The sequence below is a fragment of the Hirundo rustica genome, chromosome 25, assembly GCF_015227805.2.
Source record: "Hirundo rustica isolate bHirRus1 chromosome 25, bHirRus1.pri.v3, whole genome shotgun sequence".
NCBI classification, from domain to species: domain Eukaryota; kingdom Metazoa; phylum Chordata; class Aves; order Passeriformes; family Hirundinidae; genus Hirundo; species Hirundo rustica.
This window is the reverse complement of record NC_053474.1, coordinates 1,298,053-1,324,474: the sequence shown is the minus strand read 5'-3', so window position 1 is coordinate 1,324,474 and position 26,422 is coordinate 1,298,053. Positions and strand designations below refer to the sequence as shown.

The 26,422-nt window shown below is 51.2% G+C and overlaps 1 protein-coding gene across 4 annotated transcripts; it reads right to left on the bottom strand.

The window, feature by feature from the left end:
- Positions 1-1,482: 1,482 nt before the first annotated feature.
- FHL3 (four and a half LIM domains 3) lies at positions 1,483-26,302 on the bottom strand. 4 transcript variants are annotated; one of them, XM_040086324.1, is made up of 6 exons: positions 26,182-26,302; positions 5,602-5,786; positions 5,350-5,524; positions 4,587-4,756; positions 4,249-4,435; positions 1,483-3,314 (listed from the first exon to the last, which is right to left on the bottom strand). In XM_040086324.1, the coding sequence occupies exons 2-6, from the start codon at positions 5,755-5,757 to the stop codon at positions 3,163-3,165; spliced, it is 840 nt and encodes a 279-aa protein (XP_039942258.1). In that variant the 5' UTR covers positions 5,758-5,786; positions 26,182-26,302; the 3' UTR covers positions 1,483-3,162. The 4 variants fall into 4 exon arrangements, with proteins under 4 accessions (XP_039942258.1, XP_039942259.1, XP_039942256.1 ...); XM_040086325.1 differs by having other exon boundaries at positions 5,602-5,783; positions 26,182-26,300; XM_040086322.1 differs by lacking the exon at positions 26,182-26,302 and adding an exon at positions 14,505-14,657.
- Positions 26,303-26,422: the final 120 nt, after the last annotated feature.

Here is a 26,422-nt window from a genome sequence, read left to right as displayed (position 1 = left end):
AAGGATGGCCAAAGAGACGCCGCTTCATTTCAGGGCAGCCTGTCAGGGGCTGGGAGCTGAAATGCAGAGTCACAGAACATCCCGAACTGGAAGGACCCATGAGGATCATCAAAGTCCAGCTCCCGGCCCTGCACAGGATGCCCCAGGCAGTGGCCTGGAGCTGTCTCTGCCTGTCGGGGCTGCAAACGCTGCCCCTGATCCCCAGCGGTGCAGGGGAGCACAGCTTGGGCAGGTCTGGTCCGTGCCAGGGTCTCTTTGTAGCCCTGCAGCGCTGCCCCGTGTCCTCAGCAGCTTCCCCGCTCCCACCTCACCAGCGCAACAGCCCTGGCCTGATCCCCCTCACGCTGCTCCTTGTGCTTAATGAAGTTTCCATGACCGTTTCAGACCCACACTCCAGAGTCTCGGGGGATGTTTGTGCATGACATCACCCTCCCCCTCCTGTAAATCAGGCGCTGGGCCATGTACAGCCATGACCCATTCATGACAGGGATAAAATCCAGATGTTCCAGTGCTACGTGCAGCTGGGCCATTTCCTTTTTTGGCTAAAAACGTGAGGCTCTGGAGGCTGACTGAAAGAGGAGCCCGGGGGCCCTTTGTACAGAAACCTTTTGCGGTTAATCCCTGGAAACGGCGCTGCAGAAAGCCCGGCTTGTGCTGCTGCTGCTGCTGCAGGACAGGCTCAGCTGGGAACTCTGGGCTGGAGCTGCTCACTCACCCCACAAGGCCCAGCACAGCACCAGAGCCCAGCCCAGGTCACAGGGCAGCAACAGCAACAAAAATGGTGCTGGAACTCCATCAGCCACCAGAGCAGGAGCCTTGGAAGCAACCAGGAATGTGCACACGCCAGCGCCATGGTCCTACACCCCACGGGCTGTGCCCCTCCTGCCACCAGAGCAGCACCCACGGGAGCCCAGCCACTGTGCCAGGGAGGCCAGAGCAGGCAAGAGCAGAGGAAGTCACGGCAGCTGCTAGTAAATGTAAAGGCTCCGTGGAAAATAGTTTCAGATGTTAGGGAATGAATGGCTCCCCGACTGATAAACATGAGTAAAGAGCGTTGCAGCACTGCAGGGAAGGCTGCCAAGAGGGACCACGGATATCCTGGCTGGAGGCTGCGGCAACAGCTACTCCTTGGAATGTCGCGGCACGGGCGGGCAGCGCATCCTGCAGCCCCACACAGACCCACAGCCAGCCCGGGAGCACGGGGTGGTGCCCACGCAGGAATGCCTGCCTGGAGAGCAGCGAGCATGGACACACGGACACCCCCAGCCCCAGGAACCCACGGCAGACACCCAGCAGGAGGAGGGAGATGCTGTGGCACTGCCACGGGCACAGGGCTGGCACGGCTCTGATGTTGGGCTGTGGTTTGGGAAGGCAGGAACGAGCACCTGCCCGTCCCCAGAATGGGATTAAGGGCCAGGCAGGGCTGAGCAGGGCCCAGCTCTGCCCTGTGCCTGCTGTTCAAGAGACACAGAAGAGACAGCATCACGAAAATGGTTTATTGTATAAAGCTGTAGGAAGTACAGAGGACGCTGAGGTTTAGGACAATTCCTTCTGGAGATGGCTCCATGCTCCTCTCATAATAGCAAACACACAAACTCTGATTTGCTGTCATCAAAGCTTCCAAACAAGGATTCAACAAGGATCTGAACACAGAGTAATAACACTTCAACATGCATAACGTTTTCTGTTCCTAAGTGAAGCCCGGGTGGGGGGCTATCCCCTTCATCCTGTAGTTGTGTACAAAATTATGGATATTCATGACAAATGAGTACAAAAGGGGAAAAAACCTACAAGAGCAGGTTTTCAGAAAAGCATGTGGCTGACTAAGCAGGAAAGCAGGGTTGGCAGAAGCGGCCCAGCGAGACAGAAGCAGAAGGATGCAGAGACAAGGCAGGCCCAGGGCCAGCTCAGCCATGGGGCAGGGATTGCTCAAGGTCTCAGGTGAGTCTGGGATGGCTCAACACAGCCTGCTTTGCAGTTAGGGCCAGCTGGGACCTGGGCAATGCGAAATTGTCCCCCCACAGGTGCGATCTTTGCTTCTTGTTTGGGACACAGGGGAGGATGAGTGTGGCTGGAGAGAGGCACCACTCCCTGCCTGCCACTGGGGACAGAGCCCTGCAGGAGCAGGTTGTGGACATCCTGCTGCCCCCTCAGCTGCTCTCTGTGCTGGAGCCCTGTGCTCCTGCAGGCCCTCCCAGCAGCTCCTGATCACAGGCACAGGCTGTGGGCAATGCTCCGTTCCCTGAATTAACGGAGGTCTCTGGTGTTCCCAGTGCTGCTGGCAGCTGGGCTCTGTGCCCGTCCCATGGATCCTCATGACAGGGATGGAGAAGGAATAAAGCCCTGAGTGGTCTCAGCCTTCAGCCCTTCTGCAGGGCTCAGCCAGATGCATCTGAGCAGGACAGCGCTCCCAGCACAGCCAGCCACGGGAGGTCACAGCACAGGTGGACAGAAATGGGGTAGGTGTGGGTGGGCAGAATGCCCCGTACCTACAAGTGACTTGAGCTGCTCGTTCACAGCTAAGAGAGCACCTCCATGGAGGTGCTGAGCAAAGGGTCTGGCCTGCAAAGAGTGAGGTGCTACAGAATTCCAGAGGTGGATCCCATCTGACAGGATGTACGCTCTTCCCCTGGCCACACTCCAGCCTGGTGCCCCCAAACCTCCAGAAGAAAAGACAGTGCCCTTCATTCCTGGGCCAGCTGTGCATATGAGAAGGCTGTGCAAAGCCAGCTGTGACACCGCCTTGTGCCACCTAGAGCGAGGGAAGCATGTGGAGGAAGAAGAGAGGTCAGAGCTGTGCCAAGGGGTGAATACATGCTTGCCAGCGTGCAGATCCAGCGGCCCAGTGCTGAAGCCACTCCTGCCCTTCGCTCAGCTGGGGAGCCTGGGCTCGTGCCTGGTTAGACTGGAAGCGAAAAGAAAGAGTAAATAATGGGGGGGGGGGCGGGTCTCGAAGCTCCTTTTTCAGCTTTATTTATCTTTGACTGCACAGAGCCATAGCACAGCGTACTCTCTAGCCTTCAGGGAGGGGAACACACCGCGGCTCGGGGTCAGCCCCCATCTCCTGTGCCTTGTGCTCTGCCCCTGAAACGCTGCCGGGGAATCCGGCACCAAGGCCCTGAGGAAGGGGGGAAGCCCCCGGGCCGCGGTGTCCTCGGGGGCTCATAGGTCGCTGCTGCAGTCGCGGCACAGGATCTCATCGTTGTCGGGGATGAAGCCTTTCCCCACCAGCGAGGTGCTGCAGCGCGCGCAGTTGAAGCAGTTGTGGTGCCAGTGACGGTCCTCAAAGGAGACGTATTTGCCACCGCCAAAGCCTGCCGGGGAGGACAGAGGGCAACGTCAGAGTCGCTGGGATGAGCTTCCGGAACATTCCGAGCCCCGGCCCGCTCATCTCCAGGTCAGGTCTTCACACACGGCGCTGGTGGTGGCACCCAGAACACATCAAACAGATCTGAAATGCGAATCTCCGCTCTGGTAGGGGGAATAGCACTAAAATTGCTTCAGAACAACTCAGAACAATCCAGACTTTGCAGGGTTGACAGATTTGGACCAGAATCACGATTTTCTCCCCTAGGAGGAGCAGGGAGAAGAGCTGCACCATCACAGCGGATGAAGGCAGACAGAATTACTCGAATCCTGGGAAGAGCCATCCTGCCAGCAGCTCAGGCCCAGGCTCCTGCAGGGGCTCCACAGGAGCTTCCTTTCTCTGCTGGCAGTTGTCGGACTGGTGAGCTGTGACCCTCTTCTCCCCAGCACTGCAACAAACTGATAAGGAGCAAAGGGGAAGTGGGTGCCTGGGAGCTGTCCTCAGGCAGAACCATCCTCTGAGTCACCAGCTGATTCACAGCTGCTCCTGCTCTCCCAGCAGCAAGAACCTGGGAGCTGCGAGGGGAAAGGTCAAGTGGGGGAGGGCAGGAAGGAAGGCAGACTCTCTCAGGGGTTCTGCAGAAGAGGATCCCTTACTTCCCCTGCCGTAGGCAGGTACAGCAGGTCCAGACTCCCCTGCACCAGGTGCTGCTCTAGGCTTTCGCTGCCTGTGAACAACCTTTTCACAGGACACGGCAATCAGCGTCAAAAAAGGCAAGCTAAAGACATGAGATCATGTTTTGAGGGGTCATTTTGGAGCCTTTATCCGTGGGTAGAGGGAATTCCTCCCACAGGACACAGTCCACCACTGTGAAAGACGCAGACAAAGGGACAGAAGTAGCCCCAGCATCACGGGGCTCCTGGAAGAGCTGTTCTGCTCACCTGTGATGGGCTTCGTGCAGGCGCTGCACTTCTTGGCATAGAGGTTCCCAAAGCACTTGATGCAGTAGGGGTTGTCATCCTGGGAGGTGAACTGCTGCCCAGCCAAGGGGGTCTTGCAGCCCGTGCAGACAAAGCACTCCTTGTGCCAGGGCTCATCCCGGTAGGTCACTCCTCCCTTGGTGAGGGTCTGCAGGAAGAGAGCACAGGCTGGTGACACACAGGCAAGGGGAAACAACCCAGGCACCTGAACCCTCCTCTGACAGGGCTCAGGCAGGAGCAGGGAGCTCCCTGTCCCTGCATCACAGCTGGATGCTGACACGGCTTTCAGCCACACGTACCTTTTTGCATCGGGTGCAGCGAGGAGCGAACTTGCTCTCGTAACAGGGGACACAGTAATAATCCTTCTTGTCTGGGATGAAGGACCGTGACCCAATGGGCTGCTGGCAGCTGCTGCATATGAAGCAATGTTCGTGCCAGGTCTGTCCATTGTACTCCAGCTTACGGGAGCCTGCAAAGAGAGCCCTGCAGTGACAGAAGGAGCAGCACACCTGCACACAGGGGCCTGGGGGGCTTGGCAGGATGAGCTGTGGTCCTGCACACCTGGCTCTGTGCTTCCCCTCCCCGTGCCAGTTCAGGACCACGGGCCCAGAGCACAGCCACAAGGGGAGGGCTGCAGGAACACGTCCCCAGCACTGGCACAAAGGCCGTGGCAGAGCTGCCTGACGTAACCTACATCTGAAGATGGTGCCAAAATAGCCAAGTAAAGACACACACGCCTTTGCCTCAGGCCTTCTCCAGAGACACTCACACATCTTCAGTCATTCTGTCTCTTCTTGTCAGCACACAGCAGAAAATGCCCAGGAAACCCTTTGTTATCTCCTCCCTCATTCACTTCCCCATAAGAAAGGGGAACAGACAGATGGGACTGCTTGCTGTGGTGATCACAGCTCACTGTCTTGCAAAGGACGGAGCCCTCTCCGTGCAGTGACAGGAGGGCAGGAAAACACAGACCCAACTCTCTTCCATGCTGCTCTCATGCTGGACCCGCAGCCCCAGCTGACACCAAGGAACCAGGAACTGCTCAGGCCCGCCTGCTCCTACCTGGCATGACGGTCTTCTCACAGGCGATGCATTTGGAGGAGAACTCGCTGCAGTAGCAGTCGTTGCACAGCAGCTCCTTGCCCTGGCAGGTGAAGGGCTCATCGGCCAGCGAGCGGTCGCAGCGGAAGCAACGGAAGCAGTGCTCGTGGTAATGGCGATCCTCGTAGTACAGCTCCTGGGAGTACAGCCAGCATGAGGAGGGCACCGAAGGGCCTGGGAACTGACCTGCTTGTCTGCAGGGCCCCTACTCACCCTGCAGTCGTGGCCGATGAGCTCCTTGCACTCGTCGCAGGTGTTGGCGAAGTGCGCGTCGTAGCAGGGGATGCAGTACGGGCCGTTGTCCATCTGGATGTACTTGCGCCCGTACAGGGACTCCTTGCAGTTGTCGCAGTCGAAGCACTCTGTCATGGTGCCGGTCTGAGGGCCTCCTTCACCTGCTGAGATCGGGGCAGCTGCGGGTCAGGATCAGCTCAGGCTGTCCGAGACGTCCCTGCGCAACCCTGCCACCTCCAGAGGCTGAAGGGCCAGAGTCCCTGCCCTGAGCCAAGAGCTGCTGTCAGCACAGGGGACAGACCCACGCTGTGCTCCTGCCCCAAGGGTCTGCAATGAACCTTGCCTCAGGCTTACACTCCAGTTGACAGCTGGAGCGCTTTGGCCCCACGCAGAAAACCTGGACGTGTCAGCGTGCAGCTAAGCTCCTCACTCTCTGCTACTTTCCTAAGAAGTGAAGTGTAAAATAAAAAAGGGAGAAATTTCCTGCATGAAAAGTTTTGGTTTGGCACCAAAACCACGCACGTGGCTGTGTGTCCAGTGAGGTCTGAGAGCCAGGCACCCTGAGGGAGATCTGTCTGCCCAGCTGCCCTCCAGAGCCCCAGGCTCAGCCCAGCATGGTCCGTAGCAGGATTCCTCACGATGGCTGAAAGCTCTGGCTGAGGGGCTGCTAGCAGCTCAAACCCTGGAACTTCTCCAGAGGTTTAAAGCAGCTGCTCCATGGGGAAGCAGGAATCAGGCGTTCTGCACTGTGCCTCGGCTGTGGAGCCTCGTCCCAGCAAACTGCTCGGCATGTGTTCCTCCAACCACAAACACTCTCCAGGGAGAAGCTAGAGGGGCAGATGGGTGTTCCACAAGCACCTGTTGGGGCTTGGCATGAAGGAGACCTGACATCTCTCCTCGCTCCTTATCTCCCTCACAGACAACAGGTTTGTGGAAATATTTTGCTTTCTTTGGAGCACTAACTCCAGAACGAGAGCACCTTGCTCCTGTTTAGTTTAGCCTGGTTATTCCTAAACATGGAGTTTTCCACTTGCAGAATCACACCCTTCTTTAACCCAGGTTGCTGTCAAGTGTAGACAAGCCCACTGAGTTAGATGGGAGCTGTCAGCTGCAGAGCACCTCCGCTGCCGTGTTCTTCAGGAACCCACCCACTTCACAAAGAGCAATTCCAGCTCAACCTGCAGTTAAGCATTTCATGGTCAGGGAGCTCCCTAGCAGCCCCTGCACCCCCTCGCTGGCCGGCTGTAGGCTGGGAGGCAGCCTCCAGGGCAGGAGCTGATCCAGACGGCTCTGACTCACAGCCCAGAGCTCCCCAGGGCTATTCTTGGCCGAGCCACACAGCTCCCAGCTGTTGTCAAGCCTGGTATGTGCCGATAGGACTGATGGAGAATAAATCCACTGCTCCCACATGGCTACGTGACCAAGCGAGGGGGAACAAAGTCCCTTTTCAGACGCTCGCTACCAGCTGCCAGCCAGGCCGCTGCCCGCTCCGTGCCCTCTGGTGCGGCAGGCCAGCGTGGCTGTGGCCACAGGAGCAGCTCCACGGCCTGTCCCTGCCAGCAACACGGGCTTTGGGCCACACCAAGCCTCCCCCAAAGCTCCAACCAGCAGCCCTGTGCGCTGCCTGCAGAGCAAGGCAATGCCCAGTCTGCTACTGGACACGAGGCGGGCGCCTGGGGGTTTGCTGCAAGGTGCTGAACTGGACCTGCTGCTCCAGCTTGTGCTGGCCCCCTCCCCAGTGTCCCCCGCCTCGGGGCACCCCGAGGTGTTCCTGGGACTGGGCAGCAGCTCTCCTGACCCCCACACAGCTCCTGGCTGCTTCTCACCCCCTGCTGCCTTCGCTCCCTGAAGCTACCTGGGACCTTTCTCTCTGGCAAAGAATGAAATGACATTTCCAACTCTCCTCCTCCCCGTCCCAGCCCTGGTGAAGGGAACTTTCCAAGGTGTGTCTGTAATAAGTGCTCTAATGAGCACCCCTGGCCTGGGAGCTGAGGCACTGCCAGAGCAGGGAACTTCCATGTCTTTCCATGGGCTGCACTTCAGCTCTGTGGTCCAGTGATACAGGCTCAGAGGACATCAAAAAACACAAAGGAAGAAAAAAACGACCCGAATAAAGAAGGCTGAGGTTTTACCAGTGACGAGGAATAAGCCTCCTGAGCAGCACTACCCTGACCCTGATGCTGTCAGAAGAGGAAGTGAAAAACAAACCCTCTAGGAACGATATACCAAGGAATACCCTAAAAGCAGTGGACCAGGCTTGCCTCCACTCGGAGCAGTTTCTCCCCAAAGTCTCTGTACTGCTGCTCCCCAGGCTGCAGACAGCGCACACGGGAACAGACCTTGTGCTGCCTTTTCAACAGAACAAGAACAGGCCCAGGAAGTTTGCTCAGGGTTATTTGTGTTAGATAAGCTGTTTGCTCCCTTTGTTCTGCTCTCACATGCAGAGCTGGGCAGGGGCCTCAGAGCCTGGGTAGCGCCAAAGCAAACGCAGCATCCTCGTCCCCGAGATGCAGTGCTGTGAGACCCAACACACTGCCAAGAGGAAGGTGGGGCGAAAGAAATGGAGCAAAAGAAATAGTGGAGAAGGCCACAATTCTTACTGTGATTGTGATGATGAACCTGGGAATTGCCTTCCTTATGAAGGAAAGAGGTGGAGTTTTAAAATGCACTAAAAACCCCTTTAATGGAGGCTGAGAAATGGAAGGTACAAGAGAGGCGATGGCTGCTGTGCCAGTGAGCATGTGTTCATCCTCTGCACCACCCTGTAAACATCAGCTGTGTGTTGGCTGTGCTGGGCTGATGTCAGGAACGCCTTCAAATGCTAACCAAGGTGTTGCCCTCTAATGATGGGATTGCAGCTGCAAATAGAGCGTTTGCCCATTGCCAGATGGCTCCGGTCCGGGGGACAAGGCTTGCTGAAGCAACTCCCTTGTACAGGGTGATGGTGGAGCTGGATGTGGGATATTGCTCAGCTGTCTCAGGGCAAAAATAAACACAGATATATGCCTGCCAGCTGCCTCCTCTTTCCCTCTGAAAGATGTGGTTGTGCTCATGGAGCAAAGGAAGTTCAGTTCCTCTCCTGTGCCCATGAACAAACAGCTTGAGGAACAAGAGCTCCGCTCACAAACAGCATTCAAAGTGCTCCACGATGCAAATCCGATCAGTCCGGAGCAGAGCTCAGAATAGCCTCATGTATGGGAAAGGTCAGCGATTTGTCAAGAAAGCACAGCAAAGTCCACTTTCTAATTAGAGAGCAACATGCACCCAACACCAGCCTGGTGTCATTGTCCAAAGCCTATGGCTTAGCAGCAGCCCCAGGAGATCGTTACATTAATTTTAGCACCAATAAACCGGGGATTTGTTATGCAGAGGAAGCAATACAGACAGAGCAGCGCCTGATCTCTGAAATCACTGAAGAGTTTAACTGGCCTTTTGAGAGGGTTCCTCCTACAATGAGCTCCTTAGGTGCAGAGCCTTGTGTGTGTGTGGTGAACTTGTAACCCCGTGTAACTTCACACCAGTTTGTTGTCAGCTCACGACCAGCTGCTCCACAGAGTCACCCCAGAGTAATCCACGGGGCTATTCCTAGGGAAACACTTCATCTTTCCAGGACACAGGAAAAGACCTGCTTTCGACTGTCTGTCAGGTCCCTGCCTATCCTCACCTCCCCAGGGCTGTCTGAGCATAAATACAGCAGCTGCAGCTCACACCTAAACAGACGCACAGAAGAGAAAGCACGACCTCGCTGGGGCAGGCAAGCGTTCCCCATGTAAGGATGAAACCGTCCAGGGACACGGCTTTGAAAGACAGTCCTCAAAGCACTCCAAGGTCAGCAGAGGAGAAGAACACTTTTTGTTCCTGCTGGCTTTCCAGAACCATTATGGGTCCTGGAATCTGCATGAAATTGTTTCTGCCGGCTGCCGACCCTAAAAGGCAAACCATCTGCTTGCTCTGAGGAGCAGCTCCAGCCCCTCCGTTAGGCTGGGAGTGCCTTCATTCCACGTTTCCTGACACCAGTTTGGGGATCTGCACGGGGTCACTCTGCACCCTGCCCCCAGGTTCTCGGGCTGTAGGGGCCAGCACCCTGGGGTGCTGTGGGAGCTTCTCCACACCGACTCGTGCTGCTGCTCACCTGTACCCTGCCGCTCCCAAACTCACCAGCGCTGCTGCAGACCCAGTGCATCCCTGGGGCTGTTAAAGGAGAGCTTGAGGCAGCTGGGGAGAGGTCCCAGTGCTCCCTCAGGGTGACCCAAGCCTGCAAGGGGCACCCTTGGGAGCAGAGTTGCATCAAACCTTCACCCGCCTGCTTGCAGCACCAGTGAGTCACTTCCTGCCCTCAGCTCTCGCCTCCAAGCTGTGTTCCAGCCTCAGCATTCCCTGGGACAGCTCTCAAATCTTAAGTAGGAGGGAGAGCTCCAGCATGCCGAGGAGCAGATTCTTTGCAGGGACCATCAGGACGGCCACAGGCAGCTTCCCCATCGCCAGCACAACCGGAGGGTGCTGCAGGTCGCTTCTCCAACCCACAGGAATTTGGCTCTTACGGCCATCCTGAGAGGCAGGAGATGATCAAATGAGCCGGGTGTATGGGCACAGCCACCCCGCACCGCTGGGGTGTTGTGCTCATGCATGTGTGTACTGCAGAGCTCTGCTGAGACAGCTGTACCCCAGCCTTTCCCCCAAGCACGGGCAGGACACCCTCCTGCCCAGGGCACTCGCTGCTCCAGGCTCCGCAGCAGATTGAGCAAAGCGGCTGGCAGCACTGTGGAGAAACAGCTCGCATTTTAAATGAAATCACCCGCTGTCAGCAAGGTCAGCAGCTTCCCGAAAATGCCCACAACTTTGTGAGGAAGAAGGAGCAGAATCCGTTAAAACTGAAGGAGCAGAATCTCAGAAGCTGTTTGATTTTAATACAGTCTTAGAATGCCAAAAGAAGGGTTTCCCGTTGTTCAGATGGGATCTCTGAGGTGCCCCATCCAAAGAACAAAGGCATATCACAGACTCCCCCTGACAGCTCTGCATATAGATAAAGGACAGTGCCAAAACCACAGTGCCTATCCCACAAATGCCTGATTGTACTCCTGAACAGAATACAATCAGTAAGAAAATCACACCTGCCCGGAGGTGCCTGCAGGAAACGCTCTGCTGTTTGCACAGCCTTGATGGAGACATCACACCCGCTCCAAGGAGAGCAAGGGCAAACTGTCACCACTGCTGTGCTGGGCTCCTGAGGTGCCAGCAGCACAGGCACAAGAGACAATTCAGCCCTCGCTCTGGAGTTACTTTCTTTAAGGAAACCTAATTCTAGCAGGGTCTGAGAAAGAAGCTGAAGACACCCAACTACGCAACCATAAGATTAAAAACTGTGCCTAGGAAAAAAAGGAGGGAATGGTTTCAGAGTTGAAAATTTAGTACTAAACATCTCTAGGGGTTAACTGACTATTTTGGGCTCTGAACAAAATCCTGGCCCTTCAGAGGTGTAGCTAACGGCAGTAAAACTGGGAACACGCAGAGCAGGCCGCCTGTGTCATTCTGCTGACATTAAACTGGAATGTTTGCTCAAGAGATCAACTGTTAATCTTATTCAAAATGAGCACAAAGTAAGCAAATTCTGTGCACTCAACAGGAAGTCGGGAATTGAAATCATTTGGGCACTTTGGACCCATCACATTCAAACAGACCATTAATGGATGGAGGAAGTCTGAGAGCAGAGGAGCAAGACAGGAACACACCAGAAACTTCTGCCCAGACCAACGCAGACCTTTCTGTCAGGCAGTTAAGAAACCCGTGGCTTAAAAACATGCCATGGAGAGATTCTGGCTTTGAGGAGGCTGCAGAGAAAAGAGAGACGAGCCTGGCCAGAGCTCCTCGTGACAGGGACCTCTCCTGACACGTGCCAGTGGCACGCAGGGGACAGTGGCAGCAGGGGACAGCTACCACCCAGACAGGGGGTTGGCTGAGGGCAGCAGCTGCACACATGGTCACGGTGGCCATAAGAGGAAGAAAGATGCAGAAGCCAAGTTTCAGGGAATGTGGCTGATCACAGGAGCTTTGGTGTGATCGGAGGAGCAAGAGCTGCAGGCCAGGGAAAGGGCTGCTCCTGTCAGTTCTTAAAAAGGAGCGAGGGACAGGTGTGCAGTTGCTCTCGGCAAGCACGTTGTGAGCATGTTACAATCCAGCACCGAAAGGTTAATTCTGGACCGAATTGGTTTGTGCCCATGTAAGCCACTGCCATATAAATGCCTCACTGCTTATCCAACTTAACAATCCGAGGATTCCGGGCGATTGTGTTCTCAAGATCTTTTTGCCCCACAAAATAAAGGTCATACGCAGTACAACAGAATTCAAACATGAAAGCGTGACAGGAAATGACTAACTGCACACTGAGGCCAATGTACCTTCATCTTGGATCAGCTCAGCACACAAGAATCTTGCAGCTCAAACAGACATCACGGCCTATGTGCAGAAAAAATAATCTGACTGCTCTAGCTGCTAGTTCTTGGGGCCTGTGCATCTCAGTGTAGATATTACTGCAAAATAATGTAATTCTGCTCTATTTCCCTCAAGTTCCCTCACAACTGAATCCTTACGCTGTAGTTTGCACTTTCCCTTAGAGACAGCTGCTTTTAAAATTGAGGATGAAGCCATTCTTATTTCTGAGTCGATACGTAACTTAAGTTAGTATTTACAAAGCTTTTTGCAATCCTTAATAAAAGATCCTTACGAGATTATACCTCTGTTTTGCCCCAAAAGGCAATTAAGGGACTGCCTCGAGCACTGGACACAGCCCTAGTGATCGTGGGTTTTTGCTCACGTGCTGAAAACCAACCTGTACAATTTGAGCCCTATGCCCTGTTCTCCCCAGCAAGCCTGAAAGCTCTTTTGCATACCTGATAGGCTCTGCCAGCTTCATGTTTCCTTTCAATAAACAAAGCAACTTTGACTTCCAGTAGCAGAAAAGACACAATATCCAGGACATTGCGTTATTTAATGCACTGCCTATTACTGAAAGGGCAAAGTGAATTTTTCACCAAATTAGGTCAAATACTACTCCCTCTTCCGATTGATGTCCTTTGCCTCCCAAACACAAGTGTTTGCAGTTGGTTTCCGTGCATAGAAGCAGATCTGATGATGGAGAGAGGTAACGTGCATCTGAGCCTCGGCAGTTTGGTGCCTTTTGGGGCTCCCCAAAACCCGCAGGGAGAAGAGAAGAGAAGAGAGGAGAGAGAGAAGAGAAAGAGAGACGAGAGAGGAGAGAGAAGAAAGAAGAGACAGAGAAGAGAAGATAAGAGAAGATGAAGAGAAGAGGAAGAGAAGAGACAGAGAAGAGAAAGAAGAAGAGAAGAGAAATGACGAATAGAGAGAAGATAAGGACGAGAAGATAAGATAAGATAAAAGCCGGGAAGGTGTACAAGGAGACGCTGCAGTGACATTTGTGCGCTCCCTCTCTCCCACAGATCACTGAGGGCCTCTCCACCTGCGCTGGCTCTTGTCCCAAGGAACAGGGACAGTGTCCCTATAAAGCGCTTTTTACAGCTGCCCGTGTCCCTTGCAAGCAAAGGCAGTGCCAGCCCTGCAGCACGAAGCATGCGAGCAGCTTCTAAATCTGGGGGAGGACTGAATCCTGGCAAAGACAAATTGTCTCATGTTACCAGCCCGGGAAGGGCTGGACGGTTCTCCGAAACAAAACCTGGGATGGTTTGTTGCCCGGGAGATGCTGTGTGTGCCAGCTGCTGCAAAGCCGCCCCAAACAGGGCAGCGCTCTCAAGGGCAGCACGGCCGGGAGAAGCGTGGAACCAGATGGGATGGCTGAGAGGAGAAGAGAAACACCTTTCTAGTCACTGCCTTGCCAGCCTGGAAGTGAAACAAGGTCACTTGTGTGACTGAAGACTTCTCTGCCAGGTGATCTGGTCAGCACGTGTCTTTATTTTCATGATAAGGAGCTGGTTTATCTTCAAACCATTCTGACGCCTTTAAATTGCTCTTAAGTACTGGGAAATTTAAATAATAGAAGCCATCAGTTGCAGTTGTCACGTATTTCACATAAAACTTCTACAAAATAACTCACTGCAAGTACTAAAGAAATTTGCAAGATGCAACACGTGCTCTCCTGCTTCTGCTGTGCAGAGATATCTTTGGTGGCACCCACGAAACTGAAAACTGTGCCACATTCAAAAGACTATGTGGAAACAGCTCTTTTAAGAGACACGAATGCTCACAAAATGTATGAATGCTTTTATATCACGCAGCTACACGTGGAGTTTCCAACCCCATGCCCACTGGACATTTCTATCTCAGAACTGGAGTTGCTGCTGGCACGCAGTTCAGTAAACATGTGCCTAAAAACTCAGAAAGAGAGGAAAAGCTGTTCCTTTACAGAAAAAAAAAAAAAAAAATCCCACATGAACAGAAGTAATGTCAAGAGTCCCTGATCCAGGTCTGTGGCTCCTTTACAGAACCTCATTCTCTCATTCCCATCTGAGATTTACGAGGAAACCGACATGAAACACATCGCACAGGTTAAAATGGATCAGAAAGACCCGAATTTTCACTAACAGAGGCTCCTCTCTTGGCAACTTTCAGCTGAAGACCAAGAAGAGCTGGGAGCGGCAGATGTGAAGCCATGCCTCGTTTCTCTGCTGCAGGGAAGGTGCTCCACGCTCACCGATGCTGATGGAAGCAGCACCAACAGTGCGCTCTGACTATTGGGGAAAAGTTCCCAAAGTTGTTCACACTCAAGCAGCCTGAGGATCAGGGGCTCCACTGCAACGCCAACCACCCTCCCTCCGTTCTCAAACTGGCAAGAACAAAAGTGCTCCAGTTACGAGCTCTTTGTCCCAAACTGGCAAACCCTGGAAATAAAAGCTCAGCCCAGGTCCCATTACCTTGCATTGCTGGCAGCGATGGAGCAGCAGGAAGCCAGCTGTGCCAGGGTGCTCCTCCAGCCCCTCACCTCACTGCTACAGCAGGTGCCACCAGCCAGCCACTCTCAGGAGTAAATCATCACTTCACCAGCAAACACTCAAGTGCTTGTCCACCAACAAAAGCAGTCACATCACGAACCAAGGGTGACATCAGCACGGGGATTGTATTTCCAAAAGGGGTTTAAATGTCACTACTTGTGACTAGAAATTGGACACTTGCAATAAAAGTTACTCTAAATTTTCACAAGAGACACGATTCCAGTTTTGTGTAGACATATTTTGCTTCCAAAGCCTTTCTATTGCTCAATGTCAGGATGACAGGGAGAAAAAAAAAAAAGAGAGAGAGAGAGAAGAAGCAAAACTCCTAACATAAAGTGAAAAACTCATGAATATCATTATCAGCCTGACTTCCCAAGTCAGGTGCTAACCAGGTGAGCAGTAGAACTGGTTTGTCACTTGCAAGGGTCAGTGTGGCTCAGTGTGATCTATTCAGGCCCCGTTATTCAAGGTCTCTGCACTGCTCTTCCTTTCTTATTCAAAGATCTGCTCTACATCTCCTAAAATTAAAACTCAAAGCTATCAAGGACCTGAAAGCATTATTTCATCATCCTGCAGTTGCTGCTGTTTCACGTGGCATCAAGCACGACACAATCCGTGCACCTTCACCAACCTGACGTGCAGTTCTGATTTCCCACACTCAGCTCTGGGCTCTCCAAAAGCAACACATCCAGGACTTCTACACATGCACACTGGGCCAGATTTAATCTTTCTGTGAGTTATATGGTGTTTGCTTAGGGTTGAGAAATAGCAGGAATAAAACTTCTCTTGGCTGAGATAGATGCAAAACACGCTGCGCAGTTTTTGTGTTTAATGACTCTTGGTGAGTACCACTACCAGTCTCTGTATTCCAGAATGTTCTGAGTTAGGCACACTTAGCAATTTCCTTGACGTGAACTGTTCACTGAGTTAAAAGGAGCCACTGAAATGCCTTTAGATTTAAATGCTGACTTTTTGAAAATGTCCATATGCCAAGGAAAGAGGCAGTTGAGAATAAATAATCCAAATTTAAGGACACAAACTAAAGAGTTACCTGGGAAGCAGTTTAGCTCCCTGACTCTCTACTGCCAGAAACACAAACATATGTAATGATCCAGTGCAAGATCATTAATGCAAAAGGTCCTCAGTTTCCACAGAGCTGACATCCCACACCCCTCATTGGATTGTGGCTTCCTCAATTCCCTAACAGCTGTCAGCAGCAAAAACATTATTTACCCTTGTAATACCTGCAGGTCAGGGAGTAATGCTATCTCCCTCCTGGGATTTGCACCTCAGAGGGTTCTGGCACCAGGCAAGCCTCGTAGAACTAAAAATGGAACCAAGATTCAAGTTCCATCTTTCTTCTCCTCCCGAGATGCAGCACATATCCCTGTCAGTGGAAAGTGTGACACCCACTAACGCGTGTCCCACACCTGCATCCACAGATTGCACAACCCTACCTCTGTGAGAAGCAGGAGAAACGGGAAGAGGAGGATGAAGAGAGGGACGTGGTCTTTAAGGTCCTTTCCAAGCCCGTAACAGACAGACGCAGGGCTGTGCTACAGAGCACAGCTAATCCAGAGAGCAGATCTCTCCACCACCACCATGCCTCTGCTAGCTGCTCTATTTGAACTCGAGGGTTTAGCAGGGAGCAGGCTGAGCTGGCAGGCAGAACTGGAACAGGGCACCACCAGGGAGTTATGCACCAGGGTTCGTCTTTAAGAAAGGAAAAAGCCTTTCCTTAAATGAGGGTCGTGCAGTTCCAAGGTGAGGTCAAAAGCTGGCAAAAGTCAGGAGTTTAGGCTGGTACGGGGCTCATGATGCTGACAAATGCAGTCCTTGCACTCAGGGACAGCTTAGGACCCGTGGGGTTTGTTGCTATATTTGTTTTGTTGTCTTCCCATCCTGAGCAATATCCAGGAACATCAGATGTGGACCTCAGAGAGGAATTTTTGCCTTCAGCCATGCTGAAGGTTAGGCCTTTCAGATACATATTTTATATGATTCCCTTTCTTTTGTTTCATTAGAAGAACTACAACAAGACGTTTTGTACAAGAAGTCTGAGTGTACACGCAGGTTGTGTATGATCTGCAGCCACACAGACCTGAGCCACAACAGAAATTATTTCTGACACACTCACATGAGGGAAATCTTGTGGGCTTGGATCATTCAAGAAATAAGGTTGCTTTACAGCTACAGGAACAACACATGGCTAAGAAGAACGGGTAAGATACAGGCCAAAAATCAACTGCTAATTGCTTTTACAATTTGTATTTTATGTTAATAAACCTCCTTAAGACCTTAAGAGGCAGAGCTGAGCCTAGAAAGGATTTTTATGGCTAAACCTGAAAGCAGGGATCTAGAACAGAAGTAGTCCATTACATCTCAAACCTTGATCCTGCATTCTGCCTCAAGCAGCTGGGATTATTCCTCCAGTTAAGCAAATTTCTGTTTCTAAAACCCACTCTGGTATTTAAATAAATTTGAAGACGCTGAGTAGCCACTCTGCTTCACAGACAACAAGATCAGAACTGTATTGTTTGATGGATTTCTAAGAGAACACTTGAATTTTGGGCAAACAAATTTAAAATATCAAGGTCATATTTACATTCCAGGGTAATAATTAAATGCTTAATATCTTGTGGTTCCACTATTCTAGGTTTTTCTACACACCAAAATATTTAGCCATGTGAAAACCATCTGTAACAGCTGGAAGACATTCATTTGGCCTGCCAAGATTAATTGGTTTAAAAATACATAAATAAAGTGTTCATTTTATTTCCAAAAAGCTGCTGCTCTTGCTTCTCTTAGGGTGCTGGTGATTAATGCTTATGGAAGGTTCTCAAAAAGAGGTACCAGATGCCAGTTTCACAAATATCTGCTGAGTAAAACAAGGCCTGTATTTAGGTTAATGCTCTTCTGGACTAACCCAAGTCATTATTCACAGCAATACAAAAACTAGCTTGCAAACACTTCAATCCCTATTTTTAGTCTTTCTCCTATGCTCTCGAATCCACAAGGCTGAAATCTGCTTTTAAAAACTGATGAAAAGAAATTTCTCTTCGGGACTGGGGTTCAGATACCCGTGTTTAAGAATTACAAGACCTAAGTTTCCAAGCATGTCTTTCCTCTCCAAGAAGTTCCTGCATAATCTTCACAGAGCTTTTCAAAGTCAAATAAACAAGACACACAGCTGAAACTGTAAAAAGGGTTGAATTTGGCTTAGTACCCGTAGGGATCACATCTCTGGCCAACAGCTTGCAAAGGGTTATTTCTTGGCTCATCATTTTTGTTTTGCTGGAAGACGCTGAGGTTTTAGTGAAGTTTCTGCAGAGCGTGCAACAGCATTCAACATTCTTTGCTCAGCTAATGAGTTAAGTCATCGAAGCTCTCCAATGGCTTGAAGATTATGGGTGTAGGAAAAGGGAATGCTCAGAGAGGGGAACTTTTGAGCAGTCACCACTAAACTGCGGTTAAAACAGACACCAATGACTCTATTCAGCTCCCAAACCTCAGACAGTTTCCATTTTCTCAATAACAAAGCATTTTTGTGGAATGAGGTAACAGCCTCCATCTGCCAGGTCGACATCTCCACTAGGATTTCTCAAGAGTGTGGCTGACGAGGGCTGGCCAGCAGCGCCTGCCGTGCCTGAGAGGCAGCAGAGTCCCTTCTGCCTGGCCACGGGACAGACGTGGAGAGGAGCCTCTGTGGCACCAACACACAAACCCTGCTGGGAGTTTGGTTCACGAGCAGCCTGGAGCAAGCTCCACACACTGCACAGCCCAAGAGTCAAAAAGGAAGAGGGTTGAGACTTGTCCCTGCCATGGCCAGGGACAGGCAGGAGGGAGCAGAATGGGCGCCACAGGTCCCGCCGTGGGTGGGTCATGAGCAGAGAGTGTGTGATTCAGAGGGAACAGATCTGCAGGCACACACTGCACAGTGCAAAGGGCAGGGCAGACATCCTGCTCCCTCAGGACAGCACTGCCCGTGGGACTGGCCACCCGAGCTGCCATACGCCCTGAAATGCTAAATATCCAAGGCAGAGCAGTTACAGCCTCAGACACACAGCCTGGAAGAGGGTTTGGTTTTGTTCTTTTCTTATTTCTTGAATTTGGCAGCCTGTATTTTGACCTCTCAGCTCCAGGGATGCTGAGCACCCAATCATTCTTTTGATTTCAGGTAAAGCCAGCTCAGTTCTTCTGAAAAGCAGACCTTCATTTAGATCCAGATGAAGATTCCAGCTCCTGTCAGGACCCCCTCATCTGACTCTTGTCTCCCTGTGAATGGCCAATCACTCAGCCCCCTTGCAATTTTGAGACTCTCAGCTCCAGGTTCAAACCCCCACATCTGGTTCTCCCATCTAAAGTGAGGCAATTTTCCAGTTGGTTTTCTGATGGCCTTTGCATTCCTATAACACTTCCTCCTGAAGTTTAGAAAACGTTAACACTAACCTCCTCACTCTCTTGTGGAATGCCAGCCGTGTGCCCATGTGGATACCTGGTGAGTGGCACCTTCCTTCCTGGCCAGGACAAAGCATTTCCCAAACCCCATTCTCTTCCTATGAGGAATGCTGCTGTCAAATCTCAAAAATCCACACTGCTAATACTACCCTTCTAGAAGGTCAGCCAAAGAGGACTTCCATCAGGGATGAGCTTTGCTGGAGAAGGCTCCCTGGGGATTATCAGAATAGTACAGTCAAGCCCAGATGGCCACAATGTGCTGAGCACATTTCCCGCAAACACAGCAGCAAGGCAGAGGCCTCTACAAATCAAAGTCCACCCTGATTTCTGCCATCTGCTGAACACTGAAGGCCAGGCTGAGGCCTTTGGGAAAGGTCAGGATAGTCTTACAGGCTCTCAAGATATTGCTTTTGTTCTCACTATTTGCTTCTCAATTCCTTCGTTAGAAGATACTAATCTCTCTGTAAGGCAGTTACTTGGAGCCAAGACTTTAGATATTATTGCAAAACATATGCTTAAAAGAGACTGGAAATTATGTTGGCAGTGTTACAGAGGGGAGCAAAGCACAGCTTTGGGTCAAAACAAACAAAAAAAAATGTAAGCCAGTAAGCAATTCCCATGCAATAGTTTAGGAGAGCCAGCAAAAGCTTCTTCTAGAAAGAAAACAATGCTGTGAGAACGAAGCTAACGAGAGCTGGCTCTTGGAAAAATAAAACAGCTAGTAATGAGCCAACAGCACATATCCAAGAGAATCTTTCTGGGAAACCAACCCAAGCCATTTAGCTGGAAAGCCCTGAGGGACTAGGGACCTTGAGGCTAAAAGCTGGCAAATTGCTCCATCAGTTAAGGTTGGTCTCAATGTTTCCTACTGTGTAAAAATAATTTGTTTTAGCCTACAGGTCTCTACAGAGCACTGGGTAAATTCAGGCTACTTCCTTTGGGAAGGGAAACCGAGTGTCTGGCAGAGCCCTGCCCAGGGGGATATTTTCAGGGGTTTCCCACCGTCACTGACAGCCCCCAGCCCAAGGCTGGCCCAGCACACTCGGGCCGTTGGCTCTGCTGAATTCCCTCGGAGTTGCTGCAGTGCACTGGGCACCACACGCCCATTCCGGGGATGGGAACATCCCCTGAGCTGCTCTGGTCAACGTTACCACAGCATGATGAACGTGCCTCTGCAAAACCGTCTTCTGGAGGCTCGTACACCCAGAATGGATGCAGTGAGCCCAACGATCCTGATATACTTTGTTTTCCAGAGCGATAAGGAGGAGACCTTGCTCTGTTTCAGAGATCCACAAGGATCTGGGTGCTGATACAGGGTGGCAAAGGCAAGCTCCGTCTTTGCAGCCCCCTGGTTCATTGCCAGTCCAGCTCCCCAGCCACAGGGCCATACCAAGAGCACAAGACAATGAATGCGTGCTCCAGCCGGGCTTCTGCGTCAGCAGAGAAAATCCCCGTGTTGGCAGGGGATGTCAAGGTGCTGTCTAATGACTTTCTTTCTCTTCCAACTCCTCTGATTCACGTTGCCATCTTCCTAGCAACTGACCTAAATAACATGTTCAGGCAGCACTGGAAGCGTTTCCATCTTGTACTGCAATAACAGCGAGATCTTCGCATCTGGAAAAGGAATTTCACAGGGAAGTCGCACCGCAGGTGAATTAACAGCGTCCTTCTCAAGAAAGGAACAGAAGCACCCTGTCTTATCCCATCAGGGAGACTTCCTGGCTGCAGGAGAACAAAGGTTGCCCAGGAGCAGGGAAAACACGCACTAAGTGTGTGCCCAAGCCCCAGCAGATCTGAACAATGTGGGCAGATTACTCAGTTACCTCATTTCCAGGTGTGCTATCAGCATGAGCCATGACTGGCTTGGAATGAAAGAGGTGGAACTGTTCCTAGATCTGGATTTAGTCTGCATAATTTATGGTAATTTTTGCTCAGTAGCCATTAATCCTTTAATGCCATAGCACACTCTCAGCCCTCAGTTCTCCCGAACCTTTTGGTCATCACAGACCGTTCCAGTGCAGAAGGGGCTGAAGGACAGGGTGCAGGAGCACATTGTCCCTCCAGAGCCTCAGGAAGGGAAAAGCAAAGAAAGCCACTGTAGAAGGACTTGGGCAGGCCAGCCCTCTTCTTACACACAGGCACTTCAACCAGCCATATCCCCAGACCTCTCCAGCTCTTTCCTACAGCACCATGTGTAACTTTTGCAGTCCAAAAGCACTGCATCACAGGAACAGAGGGGCAATCCCATCCCTGTCACTCCCAATACTCTCCCAATCTCCTTCTTCCCTTCACTGTAAGCTGAGGCACTTCCAAAAGCCATGCAAATATCTCCTGTGCTTCCAACCCCTAGCAGACTACGGAGCTCAGTGCTGAGGAACTGAGAAAGTCAATTGAAAACGCGTTTATTGCCAACAAGGAAAGTGACAGTGGGGAAATACAGAAGAGAATTCCAAAGCTGCACAGCCTGCCACAGCACTTCCAGCTTTCAGGTGAGGAAGTGCTCACCTGGAGCTGCTGCACTGCACCTTGCAAGGAGACACGAGAGCTCCTGCAGCCTAACAGACGCCTTGCTTACCCAGAAGGTACACATGAATACAGACACAGTTCCCCTATTGCAACAGAAAGGAAGTTATACTTGATCCCTACCAACTCTTTCTCAGGTAATTGAGCTTCAAAACTTAAGCAGCAGAGCTGCCAGCAAAACTTGTGCCTCTTTGTGCTACAGTTAGTCCGTAACAACTAGTCTGCATGTGTTATCTCTAGTTTTTATTAGCTCATATTTACTTTGGCTACACATCCAAGCAGTCATTTAAACAGGGTGAGAGAGGAAAATCTTGGACTTGTAACAATGGCCAAGCAGTTTAATCTACCACTGGGGACAAAGACTTGACTCCTATTGGCGTGTAGCGCTGGCAGGGTCAAGTGTAACATGTGCAGAAGGAAGCACTAGGGAAGCAGATCTCTGACTGTTCAAACAACACCAAGCATTTCCTTGAGCTATTCAGAGTTCTCTTTGCCCCTCCTGTGTAGAGAAAACAGCTCCAGCTGTCCAGTCACCTGCGCTGGCTTCTCCACTCACTGGATTCATGACACTGGCGGCCGCCAACAGCTCCAGGTTAGAGGCAGCACATTCCTCATTGCTCACAGCTCAGATGTTCAAAGCTAAGTTAGGAAGCAGTCAAGATCATGTCCTTGGCATCAGCACCAGGTTGGGGCTGGAAGATAATTTATATTCCTGAGAAGAACTGGCACTGGGCAGATTTGCCATAAACATCAACAAACTGTTCTTCCAGCCATGACACCAATCAGAAGGGTCCAGAATTAATATCTATCCATGCTGCTAATTTATTTTTTTTTTTTTTTAATACTTGGGAAGTTCAAAATACTTCATATGAAAGAACTCTGCAGTTTGCAAGTGTGGGACGATCTACAGTAACATATTCAGAGGCAAATAAAAAATGAAATGTATTAACAATCAGATCACCAGAGGCCAAATCAAGTCAAAGCGAGACTACACTAAGAACAAGAACGTAAATTTCAGGATTTTTATTCCACTGCTCTTTGGAGTCTGTGTTAAGACATTACTAAATAATTCTTAACTATTAATTTAGCCCGAATGGACGTGACCTTCTGATCCCTCCCAGAGTAATGTTATTCTCTTGGTGGGCCTCTGTGAGTAAGGGCAGAATCATTTGTTAAAATTGTTCTCCGTTTAGCAAATAACAACAAAGTGGTCGCTCAGCAGAGGCAGTTCTGCTGGGGTGAAATACAGGAAGGTGGAAGCCATGTGGCATTCTTCAATTTCCCCTTTCCTTTCACAATCAGCCCCTTGATATTTTCTTCAACAGGAAAACTGACATTCCCCTTCCGTGTAAACTGCTGACAATTGTATTTTACACCTGGTAAAACCAGAGCAAAACGGAAGGAAGAGAAGAAACAAAGACCGAGGACTTTTCTCAGCAACTGCATCTCCACAGAATGAAGTATTTTCCTTTCCCCACTTCAGAGCAGACAGAGTGCAGTAAACACACGCCAGCCTTTGTGGGAAATGCCCCCTCCTCACGGACTGCAGGACAGAGCCCACGGCAGCAGCCACGAAAGCAAAACAGCCTGTGCAGCTTGGCTCTTCTGCCCACAGCCTCACTTTAAGTGTGATCCCAAAGCTCTTGGTAGCAGTAATCTGAAGATTAACTACTACTGGTAAAGCTTCTCTGCCCCCTAACTGGTCTCCTCCCTTTCCCAGATACAGCTGGCATTTAGGGTTATGGCTATCCCCTCCTTTTGGGAAAAAAACCCCACCTGAGTAAAATGCTTAAATTGATTTTGATGACATCACCAAGGTAAAACACTATGAAGTTCTCTCTGAATTTTTCCAGTTTGGCCATAAAAATTGCACCTATTTCAGCAGAAGCCAACAAAGTCCTCTAAGGAATGAGCACTGAGCAAAACTGCAAATGTCACTGGCAGAGCACCTGGGCACTGTGGTGGGCACAGGCAATCTGAGAACACCACGTGTCAACCAGGGACACTGAACACTCAACACCAGAGGAAAAATGATTTCCTACTTGAGCAATAAAAGGAATTATGGAGCTGTTTGTCCAGCTAAGGAGTTTGGCTTTTATTCAGAGTAGCCAGACCCCAGTTTTCTGGGTACTTTCTTTATCACACAAAAGGCGAAGCAGAGTGACAAGGTTTAACTCCTGTCTCTCTCCTGAGGTTACTGCTGCAGCTGTGGCTCATCAAGCACAGCCTCATGTAAGTTACAGGCAGCAAAAATCCTACAGACATCAATGAGAGTCCTGGTGTACCACCCAGAAAAATCTTGTGCATCAGTGCCCCAATTACCATAAAAGTCCTTTTGAAGGGAGAGTGTGTTGGAAACACTTGAGCACTGAGAGTAATCAATTTTTTCCACCTTTCTGCTGGCATTTCAAACACCAGCCAACCGTGTAACAGCAGAAACTCAGCTGCAATTAGGAGCACAGCAGAAAGCATCTTACCTCATCAGGCAAGCAATAGAGCAAGCAAGTCCTGGCTGGGAACAGAACCCAGTGCTTCCAAAGTTGGGGCACTGGGAATTTTGGTAACCTGCCTGCAGGGAAGTTTTTTCTGGCTCCATCAGTTCACCTCACTCTTGAAGCTGCTATGTCCTAAACCAGAAAAGAACATGGCTAAACTCATACCCGTCAGAAATCAACCAGTGATATTGACTACAGTCATACAAGCCTGGTACGCTGCAGACAAAAACCCCTCGTGTGATCATCAGGGACACCACGATGACACCAGCCAGGAAAGAGACTCCTGCCTTTCCTCCCCAGGATGACCTGGGAAAGCTGAGCTATCAGCTGTGTTCTCAGACGGCAGGGCTGTTCCAGCGCCTGCTCTAAAGAAACCACAGCTCAAACCAGGAGCTGAGGGCAGAGATGTGCTGCTGGAGCAGCAGTGACCTCCTGTCCTCCCAAAGACTGGGGAACCACAGTGACCTTCAGCACCCTACTCACCGCTCAGCTCTTCAGATGCTTTCTGCAGGCAGGGGAAAAGCACAGATTTTACCCCCAAAAATCCAAGATGGAGAGACTGAGATGCTCCAGAAGCTGAGATCATGGAACACTTCACAAGGCCTCCTGCTAGGGAATTCTGTTTCTAAAAACTGCCCTGCCTTCAGTGTGCCCCACCACTCCCTGTCTACGCACAGCTTTATGGAGTTCATACTCCAAAGCACACCTTTTGCTGTAGAGCATCTGCTATAATTATATATATATATATATAACCATATCACCTATATTTTTGTCTCCTGTGCTTTGCCACCATACTTAAAAGTGCACAAAATTACAGATGGAGCTGGGGAAGAATGAAGTGGGCACTGCTGACAATTCTATGCCTCAAAGGAAGTGGTCAGCAAGAAAAGCAAGGGAACAACACAGTCTCCATGTTAGGAAAAGGAAAGAGGGTGGCACAAAAATAAGATAGGAGAAATGTCAGACTTCCTCTTTCCTCTTTGCCTATCATGAAGTTAAACCACGTATTGACAAAGCAATTCAGGGAAATAAGGCGGTTTCAACACCTGGGCAGCTAGGAGAGCCACAGATTTCTAATGCTTGGTAGAGGAGTTAGAAGAGTAAAAGAAATGTCTTTTACTACACTCTTCCCTAGAGGCCAGTGCTGCCACCAGGATGCTGCATCCAAAAGAGCTTCGAACTTTCCTCCGCTCCTAGAAATAGGTTTTCTTTTTTGGAAAGATTCCTTTATCGTTTTTAAAACTGGGAAGAACTAAAGATAGCAAGGTCAGATTTAAGTGAAGAGACCTCAGTGTCAAACGCTGCCCCATGTGTAACCCTGGCACATGCCCTCGTTTGTGCTGCGAGTCTGTGGAGAGGAATTCCTACCACCACGCTTCACCCAGGCGAACTGGAAAATGTATCCAACATCCCCGTGAGTTCTCAATGAAAGTGTCAGTGGTTAAAGTAACCACAGGAACAGAACTGGAAACGGATAAAGAAAGCATTAAAAAGTTACCTGTACGAAAATAAAACCTGAAACATAACTGTGTTGAGGAAAGAAAAAAAATTTGCAAAAATCCTGAGCTATTTTTTAATGCGAGATCCAAACTGTGACTTCCGAGTCTTTGTCTAGCACACACACAGACAAAGCAAGGCTCAGAGTCTTTTCCCATAGCTACCCCGGGATTCTCTGGAAAAACAGCAATCGCTCCAGATGTGTTGAAAATTTTCCTGTGCTACATTCGAGCATTTGGTTACAGTTTACTCCCGCGTCTGTTGGTCGGATAAAGTCTCAGTACCCTTTTCATAAAACACCGCTCAAGCTCTCAACTTCGCATTCTGGCCAAGGGGCACGGCCCAAAGACTGTGGTTCTTCTCCTTTTGGAAAGCGGTGCGCGCCGCGCTGCCGGAGCGGAGCTCTCCGGCGGCAAGCGACGTCCCGGCACCGCCACCGTGACCCCGGCAGGGTCCCGGGGGATGCCCCGACCCCAGACGGCACCGGGGACCCGGCGCTTTCCCTTCAGCCCCCCCGGGCACCCCCGCACCGCCCGACCCGCACGGGGCTGCGGGGCCGCAGCAGCGCTTCCCACCCCCGGCCCGACCCGACCCGACCCGACCCGACCCGACCCAACCCAATCCACCTGGTCGGCGTCCCGGGGCCGCGCTGCCGCTCTCGGTGCCCCGACGCTGGGCAGACCCGGCTCAGCTCGGCGCTGCTCCCCAGCCCGGAGCGCGGAGCCCGGCCCGGGGCGGGGCCGGGGGCGGCCCGGGGCCGGTGCCCGCCCAGCACGGCTCTCGGGCGCCGGGAGGCGCTGCGCCGCCGCCAGCAGCGGCTGCAGGGGGCCGGTGCCGCCCGCCGAGCACCCCGTGCGGCGGCAGCGG